This window comes from Acartia tonsa, chromosome 4 (genome assembly GCF_053477335.1).
Source record: "Acartia tonsa isolate MP-2025a chromosome 4, ASM5347733v1, whole genome shotgun sequence".
Lineage (NCBI taxonomy): Eukaryota > Metazoa > Arthropoda > Copepoda > Calanoida > Acartiidae > Acartia > Acartia tonsa.
This window is the reverse complement of record NC_137263.1, coordinates 16268512-16283707: the sequence shown is the minus strand read 5'-3', so window position 1 is coordinate 16283707 and position 15196 is coordinate 16268512. Positions and strand designations below refer to the sequence as shown.

General features: G+C 32.4%; 2 protein-coding genes across 9 annotated transcripts; one reads left to right on the top strand and one right to left on the bottom strand.

Annotated features, from left to right (window-relative positions):
* Positions 1 to 211: 211 nt before the first annotated feature.
* Positions 212 to 8748, bottom strand: LOC145316276 (N(G),N(G)-dimethylarginine dimethylaminohydrolase 1). 8 transcript variants are annotated; one of them, XR_013878406.1, is made up of 10 exons: positions 8433 to 8734; positions 7967 to 8091; positions 7267 to 7344; positions 7035 to 7083; positions 5862 to 6136; positions 3585 to 3706; positions 3126 to 3228; positions 2417 to 2720; positions 465 to 688; positions 212 to 320 (listed from the first exon to the last, which is right to left on the bottom strand). XR_013878406.1 is itself a non-coding variant. In XM_080156700.1 (9 exons), exons 2-8 carry the CDS (start codon positions 8066 to 8068, stop codon positions 2595 to 2597), a joined length of 855 nt encoding a protein of 284 aa, XP_080012826.1. In that variant the 5' UTR covers positions 8069 to 8091; positions 8433 to 8734; the 3' UTR covers positions 1906 to 2088; positions 2547 to 2594. The 8 variants fall into 8 exon arrangements, 2 of the variants coding, with proteins under 2 accessions (XP_080012826.1, XP_080012825.1); XR_013878405.1 differs by lacking the exon at positions 465 to 688 and having other exon boundaries at positions 8433 to 8748; XR_013878404.1 differs by having other exon boundaries at positions 212 to 688.
* A 565-nt stretch (positions 8749 to 9313) lies between these two features.
* On the top strand, positions 9314 to 11879 carry TRAM (translocating chain-associated membrane protein 1). The gene is made up of 3 exons (XM_080156678.1): positions 9314 to 10489; positions 10837 to 11034; positions 11199 to 11879. Exons 1-2 carry the CDS (start codon positions 9518 to 9520, stop codon positions 11005 to 11007), a joined length of 1143 nt encoding a protein of 380 aa, XP_080012804.1. The 5' UTR covers positions 9314 to 9517; the 3' UTR covers positions 11008 to 11034; positions 11199 to 11879.
* The last annotated feature ends 3317 nt before the right edge of the window (positions 11880 to 15196 follow it).

Sequence of the window (15196 nt, the reverse complement as noted above, 5' to 3'; positions counted from 1 at the left end):
GTGTCACTTGTCAGAACTTACAACGCAGAACATTAATAAGTAAGTCTAAAAAAATTGTACATAAATTTGTTGCAAAATTGTGTAGATTGTAAAGTTTGCTATAGTTAGGACAATTCTAATAAGTCTTAATTGACGAAAAGGCTAATCTTTGGGGACGGACTGATCAACCCTAATTATAGAAATGCTTTGCTTTTAAAAATACTTAGAAAAATGAGTCTGTGCACTTTTATTAGTTAAAAGTTTAGTCCATATATAGCATCTTAGTTGGTTAAGTAATATATAATAAGTAAAATTTATTCATCGCATCGTATTATAAACAGCTTTCCGCAGATATTAAATTATGAAATTATAAGATTAAAATCAGTTTTCTTAACGTCTAACGGCGAAGACCCAGGCTATCAAAACTGGTAGGTATTAATCTTATGATTTTTATTTAAATATTAGTGGAAAATTGTCTGTAATACGATGCTATTCATGATTTTACAGTATGGCTGAGAACCAGTTTTAATCCAGCAGATATTGATCGATTTCGTAGCTATACTGGAAAATTAATTTCATTTAATAACTTTATAATTTTGATTATGTTATTGCTAGTTAAACATGTTATTCATCATCGTTAATACTTATAATAACATTTATTTATTTATAAATTTTTAATTTTTTTCTGCTTAATAACTTATAAAATTAACTAAAATATTTTGAAATAAATTAATTTTTGGAAAATTTTCTATTTTTATTCTCTGAAGCCAAAAATAACGACTATAGTTTGGAGTTTTTTTTCAATAACAAATAATAAAACTTGAAGTTCTAATTAACGCCATCTAGGAAGACTATTTGGATCTAGTGCAGTTCAAGGTGAAATGTTCATGGTAACGATTTTCATAAAATAACTGCTAGCGGCCAAACGGTGAAACGAATAGATAATACTCGAATATCATTTCAACATACAAAAGAAGGCTTACAAAAAACCTAGCATAGCCATTACTAAATAATACACAATTATCTCGCAGTGCACATGAATGCACTAAAAGGCTTATTTTATACGTTTTTTCTTCAGTTTTTTTCATTATTGGATCCGATCTTTGTTATTCCAGATTATTCCGATTACAACAGTATGCGGGCTTTACGACGTTCAGCCGTTTTTCACCTAGCAGCCCTTACAAGTTCATAGATTTTGGGAGAAAATCGTTTCCAGGAACATTTCACCGTGAACTGCACTAGGTCCGACTATTTAACTAGGAACAAACAATCAATAATATGGATTTGTTATTAAAATTTTATAAATTAAAGCTTTAATTTTCATAGATTTTTTGGTATTTTTTGTACAATGTAAAAGCGGTAATGTCTTGCATTTATGAAGGAAAATATGTAAAGCTAAGGCTATGGCACTTTAGAAATAAAGCTCTTTTAAAATTCCACTATAAAACAATGAGAAAATGTTCCAGGGCTCGGCAGCCGCACGTAAGCCCCAGTAAAATCACCAAAAAACATTTTTCAAATTCAGCTAGATGTCTAAACTGTTTTTTAACAGACAATCCATCATTTTGGATTTTTTATTTTCCACACAAGCGGGTTTAAATTTCAGATTTATACGCGACTGAGGCCCGACTGCCGAGCCCTGAAAGGTTCAACGAATAAAGAGTACATAACAAAAGAGATCAAATCAGAGGTATAAAATAATATCATTAACTTCTTTTAGTTAAATTTTTAACTGAGAATTTCTAGATATTTTAAAGGCACTTATGAAATAAAGAAAGATTTTGACAATAATTTTTGGGCTTACAAATAAACTTTAAAGTAGATAGGATAGTTTTAAAAAATATTATCAAAAAAGCGAAAATAATCAGCCAAAGACGTGTCTTTCATAATTTTTTCTTTGATATTATTTTCTGCATTTACGCACATGTAAATGGTTAAGATAATATCCTTAAAAAAAAAAGATTTCATCTGACAACAATTTAGTAAATTAAACAATCAAACGTTAATCGCAGAATTTATTTGAGAAAGATTTTACATCTGTAGAAACATTATTTTGCGTTGGACTTGCGAAAAACTTGAAGGCAAAATATTATTCTGCAGACGAAATTCCTTTCCCGAGTATAAAGGTGATGTTAATATTGGACGTACAGGGTAATTTCGGACAAAAAAGAAATTTTTGGCTTACTTTTTAAAATCATACTAGAACGTGTATTTAGGTACTAAAGGGGTAGTTGGTCACTAAATACATTTAAACTTAAATTTAGTGAATCACGTATTTTTCTCCTGTTCAATGGTTTAAATTACATTCAAACTTATTTGAAGTCTAGCTTATTTTCTCAAAAACAGTATGACGATTACTTAAATGATGACATTTGTGTATATTACAAAATATCAGACGGTAAAAGATTATTTTATTTCAATTGTCGGCATAGCTTACCTGTATTTATCATATTCTACAATAACATTGAAAGGTTCACTATTCAAAGTACTCAAACTCGTTAAATTCACTTTGTGCAACTATCCCTTTAGTGTTTGTACTTGTCCAAAATTATCCTTCATCACCCTACTATTGGTTATACAAATTCTAAAGCAAAAAGCAGCAATAAATAAATAAACTACAAAGTACGAATATTTTGAAATTTTCTGACTAGTAGACATATGGATGAGAGACCACGACCAGTTTTGTGGAACTCAGATAATGATAAGGATATCTGGGGGTAATCTACACGAGATTCAAATAACTGAAATAATAAAAAATTGTTCTATTAAACACAACAAATAGTTAAAAATGTATCTGTTATAATTTATCAACCAAACACTAGGCAAAATTGTCAATTACGACAGGTCCCATGCATGAAAGAAATACATCGGATTCAAAATTAGTAAGCTCATTGTATAACAGAGACGTTAACAATAGTTCTTATTCTTTCCTTTAAAAACAGATAGGTAGGTAGTAAAAATATCTAGATGCCAAAATGGGCAAAATCCGTAAGCTATAGTCAGGGCTTTGCAGGTCGTGTTATTAAAGGGTGGTTTTCTGCTACGAGTACATATTCTAAAAATCTGGTACTTAAAGCTTAATAAAGATAGCCCTACCAAAGAACTTGAAAAACAAGTTCTTAATGAACGAATAAAAACAAACTGACCTTGTATGATTCTGCGGCTTCACAGGAATCAATATGAATTAGTGTTCCATTGACAAACAGACAATTAGCGGCGTCTTCCTCAGGCAATGTTAGGACCTTATACCTGAAATTATAAAATTGTGTTTGTTATATATTTTATTTAATCAGAAAAGCTCACGATCTCTTCAAATACTGACAAAAATAACTTAATTATAGAGTAGCTGAATTATAAAATATAGCGGCTGTGCTTCTAGCATCTAGGAGCTCCACATAAAAGTGCTATAAAAAGCAAATATAGCCTAAAACCAAGCCAAGACCGAAATCTTAATTTCAAATTACCCAAACAATCCCAGGACAAATGTGAAGCTACATACAATGGAGAACTAAATCGGTTCAGTAGTTCAACACACAAAAAAAGTTACTTCTTTATTTAATAGGATGTTTTAATGGTTTTATGAAATAAGTTATAAAACTTTAAACCTGTGAGATGCTTCCCGTTCAATTCTTTTAAGTAAGAGTTGAGATTTTTCTGTGCTGCTGACACTTAAAACATCCACGCCAGCCATTGTTATTCGATCTCTCAACCTTCGCAATCCTTCCAGCTAAAATATGTAATCATATATGATACAATACAATATGATATTCTAAAAAATAAATTACATTTTATTTTCTAAAAGATTAGATATAGTTTTAGGCTTTAAAGCTTGAATTAAAATATACGAAGATTTTAAAGGGAAGAACCCTAAAAACATTTTGGACGTGGGACTTAGTAATACTTTAATAATAACTAGTTGCCTCGCCCCTAGATTCTATGGGAGAGCAAAAGAGGTCAGAAAAATAGCCTTAAACTACTTAAAGACATTCATAAAGCTTCTCTAAAAAGTACAAGGGGGGGGGAAGTTCTGACACATTTGCGTAAACGGTGATTATTGGCTTTATCTTTGGACTGAGAGGATAGGTTATTAGGGATAAAATTATTCTTATATGATGAATTTCCCCCAGATTTAAGATTTTTTGGATAGGCCTCCAGGTTCCGGAGCTTCAGGCCTCCAGGTGGTCTCTGGACAGGTAAAAAAATAAAAAATTTCTTATTTGAACAGTTAGAGGTAAGTTTATAAAACAACATAAGCTTCTTATTATATATTATTTACACATTTAAAGAAAAACTTACTACCAGTCTCCAGGTTTGGGTGCTGCAGGCCTCCAGGTTGTCTCTGGACATGTAAAAATCAATATTTCTCATTTGAACAGATAGAGGTAAACTTGTAAAACAATAATTGAAAACAAATAATTGAAAATAAACTTACCAATATATTATTATATTACCTACTTACCTCATTGAAACCAAAAATTTAAACTTCCATCCATATTTTCATGTATATATCAAATAAGATTTTTTTTGATTTTTTTAGCTGTCCAGAGACCACCTGGAGGCCTGAAGCACCTGAACCTGGAGGCCGATTGTAATTTTTTCTTCTAATATATAAATAATAGATTAAAAGAAGCTTATGTTGTTTTATAAACTTACCTCTAACTGTTTACATAAGAAATTTGGATTTTTTACCTGTCCAGAGGCCAACTGGAGGCCTGCAGCACCTGAACCTGGAGGCGGATTGTAAATTTTTCTTCAAATATTTAAATAATATGTAAAAAGAAGTTTATGTTGTTTTATAAACTTACCTCTAACTGTTCAAATAAGAAATTTGGATTTTTTACCTGTCAAGAGGCCACCTGGAGGCCTGCAGCACCTGAACCTAGAGGCCGATTGTAATTTTTTCTTCAAATATGTAAATAATATAGTAAAAGAAGCTTATGTTGTTTTATAAACTTACCTCTAACTGTTCAAATAAGAAATTTGGATTTTATACCTGTCCAGAGGCCACCTGGAGGCCTGCAGCACCTAAACCTGGAGGCCGATTGTAATTTTTTCTTCAAATATATGAATAATATATATAAAGAAGCTTATGTTGTTTTATAAACTTACCTCTAACTGTTCAAATAAGAAATTTGGATTTTATACCTGTCCAGAGGCCACCTGGAGGCCTGCAGCACCTGAACCTGGAGGCCGATTGTAATTTTTTCTTCAAATATATAAATAATATATAAAAAGAAGCTTATGTTGTTTTATAAACTTACCTCTAACTGTTCAAATAAGAAATTTGGATTTTATACCTGTCCAGAGGCCACCTGGAGGCCTGCAGCACCTGAACCTGGAGGCCGATTGTAATTTTTTCTTCAAATATATAAATAATATATAAAAAGAAGCTTATGTTGTTTAATAAACTTACCTCTAACTGTTCAAATAAGAAATTTGGATTTTATACCTGTCCAGAGGCCACCTGGAGGCCTGCAGCACCTGAACCTGGAGGTTGATTGTAATTTTTTCTTCAAATATGTAAATAATATAGTAAAAGAAGCTTATGTTGTTTTATAAACTTACCTCCAACTGTTCAAATAAGAATTTTTTTATTTTTTTACCTGTCCAGAGACCACCTGGAGGCCTGGAGCTCCGGAACCTGGAGGCCTATCCAAAAAATCTTAAATCTGGGGGAAATTCATCATATAAGAATGATTTTATCCCTAATAACCTATCCTCTCAGTCCAAAGATAAAGCCAATAATCACCGTTTACGCAAATGTGTCAGAACTTCCCCCCCCCCGGGCCCCCCCCCCCCTTAATTCGGACTTCCTGTTCCCGAGATCTTAAGCTTCAGACAAAAAAAACCGGGCATTTGAAATTGAAATTAATTACTTTTACCTTGACTGGTGTTGTAGGATATTCCGGCCATGTGTTGGCCAACTGAAGAGCACCTTCTGTATTTGTCTCCACGTCCACACCAACAAAGAACTCCTTGCCAGTGAATAGAACATCGGAGGCGTTGATGAACGCTTTAGGAGAAGTAAGCTCGACTACATCAATGTCCAGTTCTTTTCTGAGGACAGCCCGGATTGTTGCAACATCTTTGCCCCGGTTGTTTCTATTGTTGATGTTGTTGTTTGTTGTGGTAAGGGGACGGCAAATCAGGGCAACTCCTAAAATATTTTTGTTAATCGGAGTATGCACACTATAAGAATGAGTTATATAACTAATTAACCTTCACTTCTGAAAGAAATGATTTTTAAACTAATTCATTGTAAGAAATATATAAGATTTTTAGGTGCTTTGATAACCTTCCTCCCCCCCCCCCCCCTCCCCATTTAATTTTTTTTAAGTACCTTCCTAATAAAAACTAACCTAACATAAAGTAATAAACAATTAAAAACTTCTTCCTAATCCCCTCCCCACATTTTCTATCTTTAATAAAATGAGGTTAAAGCGCCGATTTTATTTACTTTTTCCTTTATGATTAAAACTTAAAAATAATCTAGAAGGAAACTAAATTTCATAAAAAACAAGGATGACAACATCCATAAAAGCGAAGCACTGAAACGGTAGGACAAATGGACATTAACACATGTATAGTGTCATAACTGAATAATCATAATATAAATGTATAAGAGTCAAAGCAAAATTGTAAGTAAATTTGTTGAAAAACTGCTTGATTCAGGATAATGTTTATGGACATACTTACATTTTTAGGACTTGATTATAGAGTTGCTTCGCTTATTAAATTATACTTTGTTGTCCCAGGAATTAATATACAAAAAATCAGATCAATCGGATGATTAGATCACATAAAAATTTGTTGTTAAAAAGTAAAAAAATCAACATGTTTAAAATGGACGTACGGACATTTTGGTGATGATTATAGAGTTGCTACGCTTTCTAAATCGTACCTAACTACTAAAGGAATCACCATGCAAAATTTGAAATCGATAGGACAATTCTAACATGCCAAAATTAACGAAAAAAGCTATCCGTTACGGACGTACGGACGGACGGACGGACCGACCCTAATTATAGAAAAGCTTCGCTTTTAAAAATTCTTACCCTGGTGAATCACAGCACAGTCAGATGGAAACACAGAATTCGGTGAGTCCTGAAAAAATAAGGTATTTAATATTTAGTTTTATAAGAATGAAAAACGGTTGTTATAATGTAATACAATATTATAGTCTTATCTGTTGGTCAGTGAAGTCGGTTACTAGAGTTTGAATATCAACTTAGTTTACCTAACAGTAACATTTAAAACGAGTAAAAATTATATTTTTTCAATATTTACCTCATCGGGAGGAAGCTCTAAAACATCAACTTGTAAACTTCTTAAACATCGAACAAGGGCATCTTGTTGGATTCTGGCCTTAACATAAAAATTGCCATTAATATAGAATATTAGGTACCTACAGGGGAATATGTCGGGGGTACTACATGAAACGGTAATAATCACCTATAAGTTAGGTATAGAAATAGAGATGTTTGAAAATATACACCTCTATTGGTACCTATAGAATTAAAAACGACTACCTAATTCAAATCTTAAAGCTTGCATTTCCATTTTTTTTTAAAATCATTTTGTTTGATATTTATTAACCATAAAAAATCAGTAGGTAATTTAAGACTTTGATAAATTCTGATTAATCTCTCTATGTTATACAAAGTTTATAACTGATCGTTGAATCATCCTATTCAATGGTTTAAACTACATTTATGGGGCATTTATTTGAAAGAATTTTAATTTTCTACCACGTGTTTTTAAAAGTATAAAGACTTGAAAATACTATTCTTGTGATATATGCAATTTATAAATCTTGCTTATTTTCATAAACATGACGAAGAATTTTATGATTTCTAATAGTTTGTTATTTATTGTAATACAAAATTATATTTGTTTGCTGGTATATTTGTATCTTATGATTGAAATCATCATTCTGATATGCACTTCATGCAACTATCCCTTTTAATGGCATGACAAATGAACTTACTTTGTCTAGATCAATACATGTTCCGTCAATGGTTGGCAGGCTTTGAAACGAATCTGGAACTCTTGAAATTATTGCGTGTGTGTATCTTCCAAAAGTTGGCATGATGATCAGGCCTTTGTTTTAATCTTAAATTAAATAAAAATAGATTTAGTATGTTACATTAAATGTTTTAAAAGTATTAAAACAAAACGCGTCGAAAAGTTAAAAATTTACATACAAAAATTGACAACAACAAAAATTACAAGCTTTTTAATAATTTCATCAGATTTTCATAATTCCTATTAGGATTAGAAGTCATATACGTACTTATATTATAAAAAAAAACTCCAATAATGTATATTTAAACATTTATCAAATACTTTTAAAAATAAATTTTCAATGATACAAAGAAGAGAAATATATGTAAAGGAAAAAAAGTAGTAAATCGTTTGTTAGTAATTAAATATATTTTGATATAAATTCTTACCCAATAAAGCTGAAAAATGACTCATTGCAATAACATATTTATTTGGTCTTTAAATATTCAATTTGCATTTTATCCAATGAGAGGCATCAACTAACATTTTACGACTTTTTGTCCAACTACAGTCAACTCTAAATAGATTAGTCTAGGCTTGTTCAGTTCAGCAGTCACTCAACCCCTTTCCTCTGGCTCTCTCCTCCACAATTCTTTAATTAGAACCAATTTACAAGTTTGTCTGCTGTTTGAGCTGTGCTAGTAATAATAATAATAAATAACAGACAGAACAATGTTTACAAATTGATAACACAAAACTCATAGAAATTATTTATTTTCTAAATGTCGTCTTTGCAAAGTGAAAACTTCTAAATTCACAGTGGACCAATTAAAGACAAGATTTGAAAAAAATTATATAGAGTAGTAAAGTTTTTTTGTTTGTAGCTTAAGATTTCGATAACTACAGAGCTGATTGAGATCTGTATTTTAGGAAAGCTTCATATAAGTGCCTTGATGGTTTTAGGCCATTTTATTTTCAGATTTAAGTCTTGGGTAGGTTTTCTGCTATTTTTAACACCTCTCAACATATACAGAACCCCTAGAGGTCAAGGGTGTAGCAGCTAGTATTGTAAAAAGTGAAAATATATTTTTTATTCTATCTTTTTTCTGATTTTCTGTTTTTATGTTAATTTATTTCCTTTTTTCGTCAGAATAATTATTCTATAGCGCTACTATTTCAATTCTAATGAGACTTATATCAAAATAAAATAATGAAAAAATAACTTCTTTTATAGCGTTAAACAAATTTTATACTAAATGAAAGTAAAATTTAATTTTTATCGTATGACATTTAAAAAATAATTTTGTCCGTGTTTGGTCCATTTTTATGAGTCCCAACCGGTTCTTCACCAACTCTCGGTCTACGTGTAGCTTTTTAGCCGTGTCAACAAGTACCTTCGTTCTGTCTGTTGTGAGTTGGAATACTGTCACTCTCCGCTACACACACACAATACTGAGCCTGGCTCTTGTATTTATTTAATTTTACACCATTTTATAACTTTTTATATAGTTAATTTAGTGCTTTTTTGTGAAAAATGGTGGTAAAGGGCAAGAAGAGTGGTAAGAATCCACCAATTTTCAGCCACGAATTTGTCATCCAGAACCATGCTGACTTGGTGTCCTGCGTGGCCATGGTGTTTGTGCTGGGACTCATGTTTCAAGTGAGCAGCCCCGCGGCATCAGTTTTTATCGTCCTGCAGCACAATATTTCCTTGCCGGTTGAGCTGGCGTCTGGTAACCACGTAGACTTTACTTTCTACACTCCTGGCCTTAAAGACATCCCCACTGTTTTCTTCTACCTTCTCATTGCCATTGTCATCCACGCCATCATCCAGGAGTATGTGCTGGACAAAATCAACCGCAAGCTGCACCTGTCCAAGATCAAGCACGCCAAGTTCGACGAGTCCGGCCAGCTGGTCAGCTTCTACATTCTGTCTCTGGTTGCTGCTGTCGATTTGATTTGGCGCGAACAGCTTTTTAACATCTCCATGTTATGGGAAGGATATCCACACAATGCCATGACCTTTGGCCTGAAATTCTTTTTCATCTCTCAGATTGCTTACTGGCTGCATGTGTTCCCAGAGCTGTACTTCCAGAAGGTGAAGAAAGAGGACATGCCTGTAAAGATCCAGTATGCCTGCCTGTACCTGGCCTACATTGTTCCTGCCTACTACATGCGCTTCAACAGAGTCTGCCTGGTCCTTCTCTGCATCCACTACGCTGTCGAAGCTGTGTACCATGCCTGCCGTATTCTCAGCTACGCCGACAAGACCGCTTCCGCCAAGAAGTTCTTTGCTGTTGGCGATGCCATGTTTGTCATTGTCAGATTGGCCAGCGTGATCCTGGCTGTGTTGACCTTCTGGTATGGGCTGGCCAAGGCTCCTGCTGACCAGCAAGCTCTTAACTTTGAGACTGGAAATTTTAACACAAGTGTGGTGAGATTGAATTGTCTGGTTGCTGTTTGTGTACTGCAAGCATATCTCATGTACACATTCATTATTGCCAAGGTAAACTATTTTGGCTTTATATCTTTTTAATTTTCGTCACTTTAATATTTAAAGTCCTAAGTGTCAAACGAAAATTTCTTGCGTCAATATTTTTTACATACCTACGTTTGTAATGCACATGCCTTTATTTGGGGCATAATCTCTCATGCATTAATGAGTCAGTAAAAGGAACTCAAATATCCTATTACATAAAGTAGTAAGGCGTAGGTAAGCTTCACTAGGTCCCGAGGGAGTTGCGTTTTTTTTTAAATATTTAAGTTTTGAAGGGTTTGAGGCTTTATTACTTCACTCTTCCTCACCTAGATAATAAAAAAAAGGTGACTTAAATAATGAATGTTATAATTTAGGTTAAGCGATCCAGAGAATTGAAGAGTTCCCAGGCTTCATCTCTGAGCGCCAAGAACAAGAAGTCTCAGATGGAGAAAAACAAAGCCAAGAAGGAGAAGAAAGAGAAGGAGGCAGAGAATGAACTTCCAGAAGCCGACCAGAACACAGACCTCAGACAGAGAGTCAAATAAACGCTGTAGGGTCAAATTATACATCTGGTTTTACAATATTATTCATCAAAGATTGATTAAAACAAAGGAATATTCATACTGAAGCTGTTCTCTCTTCCATAATTTTACAACAAAGTACCTTTGATATGAAATATTAAAACTCTACGCCTAACGTTCAATCAATCTTTGATAAATAATATTTGTTTTGAAAGAAATCTGATCGGATTGCAGCTATATCAGTATGTAAATATCAGAGTGCAATTCTATTTATATTTTTTATTAAAAATACTTTGTCATCCCTTTTATTGTGAAACACATCACAAGTAGTTTGTATCCTCGCTATATTTGGATCAAGCTTCCATACATTGATTCTTCCTCCAGATTTTTTACAAGCTTTTGCATTTATTTTTATTCCATATTTCTATAATATGTAGAAGAACATAATTGATGTAGTACTGTGTACTGGTTGCATTTTTTGATAATAATCCCAATTCTGATGCAAAAATTGATGTTATTGTGTACATTGTCCTACGCAAAAATGTATTATCTATGGCGGTATTAAAATAATTTTATGTTTGATATCTTATGTATTTGCAACTTGTTGAACATTTCACCCCCAGATTATTTATTTATATATTTGAAGAAAGACAAAATCAAACGTTAAAGCTGAATTCTAAAGGGATAAACAAACTTTTGCCTAATATTTTATGATTATGTATATTATTTTTTTTACAAGCCAGTGTAATTGATGTTAAGCTGTTAACAAGAAACTTTATCGTACAAATGTTTTCCTATTCTTAATGTTGTGAAGCCATCCTAAAGTACTTATGCATAATTATTTATCCTGAAACATACAGCAAATGTTGAAATAAATTTGAATTGTTGTTAAATAATGTTTATTATTTTTGAATGATTTTCTCGTATTCATTCGAATCCGGTGGATAGGAACAGGTTCTCATCCATACGAAAAAAACTATGTCTAGCATCGTATTATATCCAGCTTTCTACGAATATAAAAATGTATAATTATAAGATTAAAACTAGTTTTTTTTAGACGGTGCCTTCGGCACCTCGGGGCTAATTGTACATTCTATATCTGCGGAAAGCCGTTTATAATACGATGCGAGAAATAACTATTTCTTAATTTAGTGTATTTATTCACGAAACGCGATTTCTCTCCCTTGGAGTATTACCATGTATAGTTGGAAATTCCAGACAAGGGTCGTGTAATCAAAGAGTTGTTAACCTATTTCCCCGGGTGTTATGACAGAAAAGGAGATACTTTGCTTCCCTTAGTTATTCTTTTTTGTTGGACATGACGTTAAGAGAGTCGTAGTCAGCAGTCTCGCAGGTATGAGGAGTTTACGAACATACTTTAATTAACTTATTAAATGCGAAGCTTTTTTTAAACTTTGGTTTGTTAGTTCAGTAGAAAGGTAGCTCTCATCGTTAATTTAGGTATGATTAAATCGTCAATATTGTGCTTTAACTTTATAAGATGATTCCTAGAACAATATTACAAGCGAAAAGTATCTATTATCAAGTCGAAAAACAGAATACAGCAATTAAACAATTTATTAACAATATTATCAAAAATAATAAATAAATATTCTGCTCATTAAAGTTCTGACTCTTGACAAGTGTTCATGTTCGTCTGTCCTACCGTCCTATTTTGAGCTTCGCCTTTATAGATGATGTCCTCCTTGTTTCTAGTTATTTATGGTTGTAAGATGGATAAAGTTACAAACCCATAATGTTTCATTTTCTAACCATATCGGTTAACTTATCTTTTTACGTTACATTTGAAGGTAAAGTCTAGCAGGGATAAAGAGCTTTCATGCGCATGAACTTTATTGTAACTGACATTAGAATTTCAAAGTGTTCCAATAGTACTTATTGGAATAATAAAATTAAAATCTAATTTCTTATTTTACCAGTTGCTATTTAATTTCATGACGATATGCTTTTAATTTTACTCTGATTTTGAAAAAAATGTTCGTTCTGTTTCTTTAACATCGTCAGTGCAGTCACTATGTTTGCGAAAGTTCGTCTGTCCATCCATTTGCTGAGCTGTGCTTTTATAGTTGTTTTTATCCTGGTTTCGCCAAGTCTTGGGCCATCTTTTTATCGCGGCGTTATCCTCTTAGATTTTTTTTCAATTTTGAAAATTTTGTTACCTACCCCGACAGAACCATGACTGACAGAAAGCGCAATTTTTTTAATTAGATTACCAAAACTTTTTAAATTGAAAAAAATTCTAAAAGGATAATCGCTAGAGATGGAAAGGAGCCGACCAAGAAAACTGTGATCCTATATTCCTGCTTCAGAGGGGAAATGTCGTCAATTTAGCTTGTTAACATGATACACGTTTATTGATTAGTTCGTTCATACAGTAGGAGGGGAGAAAATGGGGTAATTTGGTCGTTATTTTAGCAAGCTACAAGTTTCATTTTATTAGAGCACATTAAAATCTGGTGTATGATCCAAGTAATAATATATCTATTAGTGCAAGAAATTTTAAAGGTTTAAATCTTTCTAATCAATGTCTCCTACAAGTTAATAATAACTCCCCACTTTTTCAAACAGAGTGTTCAATGTTGTGACTCAACCTAATCCATGACATGACTTGGGGTCTAAACCATAAGTGAGCATAAAGTGGGTTTCAACACCCCACTTAAAATTGAAATTAAAAGAGGTGCCTTTGTCTTTTTTCTCACCCCCCCCCCCCCTATCGCAACACCCTCGGATAAAACCATGTGCACGCCATTGGACAAAACACATCAAGTGGGTAGTCAACCAATCGATAGTGTGAGAAACAACACTTTTTAAAAGCGAAGCTTTTCTATTATTAGGGTCGGTGCGTCCGGATAGTTTTTTCGTTAATTTAGGCAGGTTATAATTGTCCTATCGATTTCAAACTTTGCATGGTGATTACTTTATTAGTTAAGTGCGATTTAGAAAGCGTAGCAACTCTATAATCATAACAAGAATGTCCGTACGTCCATTTTAGACATGTTTTTTTTTTTTACTTTTTTAACAACAAATTTTTATGTGATTTTAATCATCCGATTTATCTGATTTTTGGTATGTTGATTCCTGGGACAACAAAGTAAAATGTTATAAGCAAAGCAACTCTATAATCAAGTCCTAAAAATGTAAGTATGTCCATTGTCCATAAAAATTATCCTGTGTCAAGCAGTTTTTCAACAAAATTACTTACAATTTTGCTCCGATTCTTATACAATATCTAAGATCTACATGAAAAAAAATTGATATAACTACTTCAATATTTTATTTCATAATAATTTTATAAATATGGACAATTATCATTTTTGTATTATGATCATATCAACTACAATAAATAATTAAAATATTAATAAAATGCAATAAATAAAAAGAAAATTCAAAATATCTAAAAACAAAAAAAAAGATTTAGTTTGATATTGTTATTATCCAAAAATTTTATTTACCAACAGTTTTGTGTATCTTAAAATTTTCATAAAAACTAGAATAACCAGATAGCATTCCATTTTTTAAACACCCTATCAAGTAAGAATTGAAATTGAAACTGTTTTCCGACTAATGGAATGGTTTTTTTTTTACAAAAGTAGGCAGTGAAGAGAAAAATTGCCACAATCCTTTTTTTGGCCAATTTCCCACTATAGTACCTAATTTGTTTCTTATAAAAAAATAATTTGTAATGCTTATTTTTAAAAAGGTTAGATAAGTCAGGGCTCGGCATATGCAAAGTGCCTGTAAACCTTAGGGGAATGAACCGTTCACTATTTTAAAAATGAGCTGTCAGTCTAAACCGGATCCAAATATGGCAATATATTTTCAAAAAGTTTTCATAGCATCCAAATGGTTTTAAATTTGAGGCTTAGTCGCAGCTACCGAGCCCTAGGTTTTTTTAGCCATTGGGCGGTCTCCTTGGTAAATAGTTGATTCTACCAAATAAAATTGGAAAAGTTTGTCCTGTATTTGAATAAAGAGAGGGAAAAGCAGAAGGCACTAACTATGTTAAGTTAATAGTTCAAATTAATCTCATTTACCAAGAAAAAAAACTTTAGATGTGGTGACGGTAGAAGGCTGAAAAATGCATATACATTAAAGTGTGGATTAGAAAGCAGCGTATAGTGCCTGTAAAAAAAGACGCCATACAATACAAATGTCCGATGATAAGCCAGTATATATTTTAACTAACCAATGG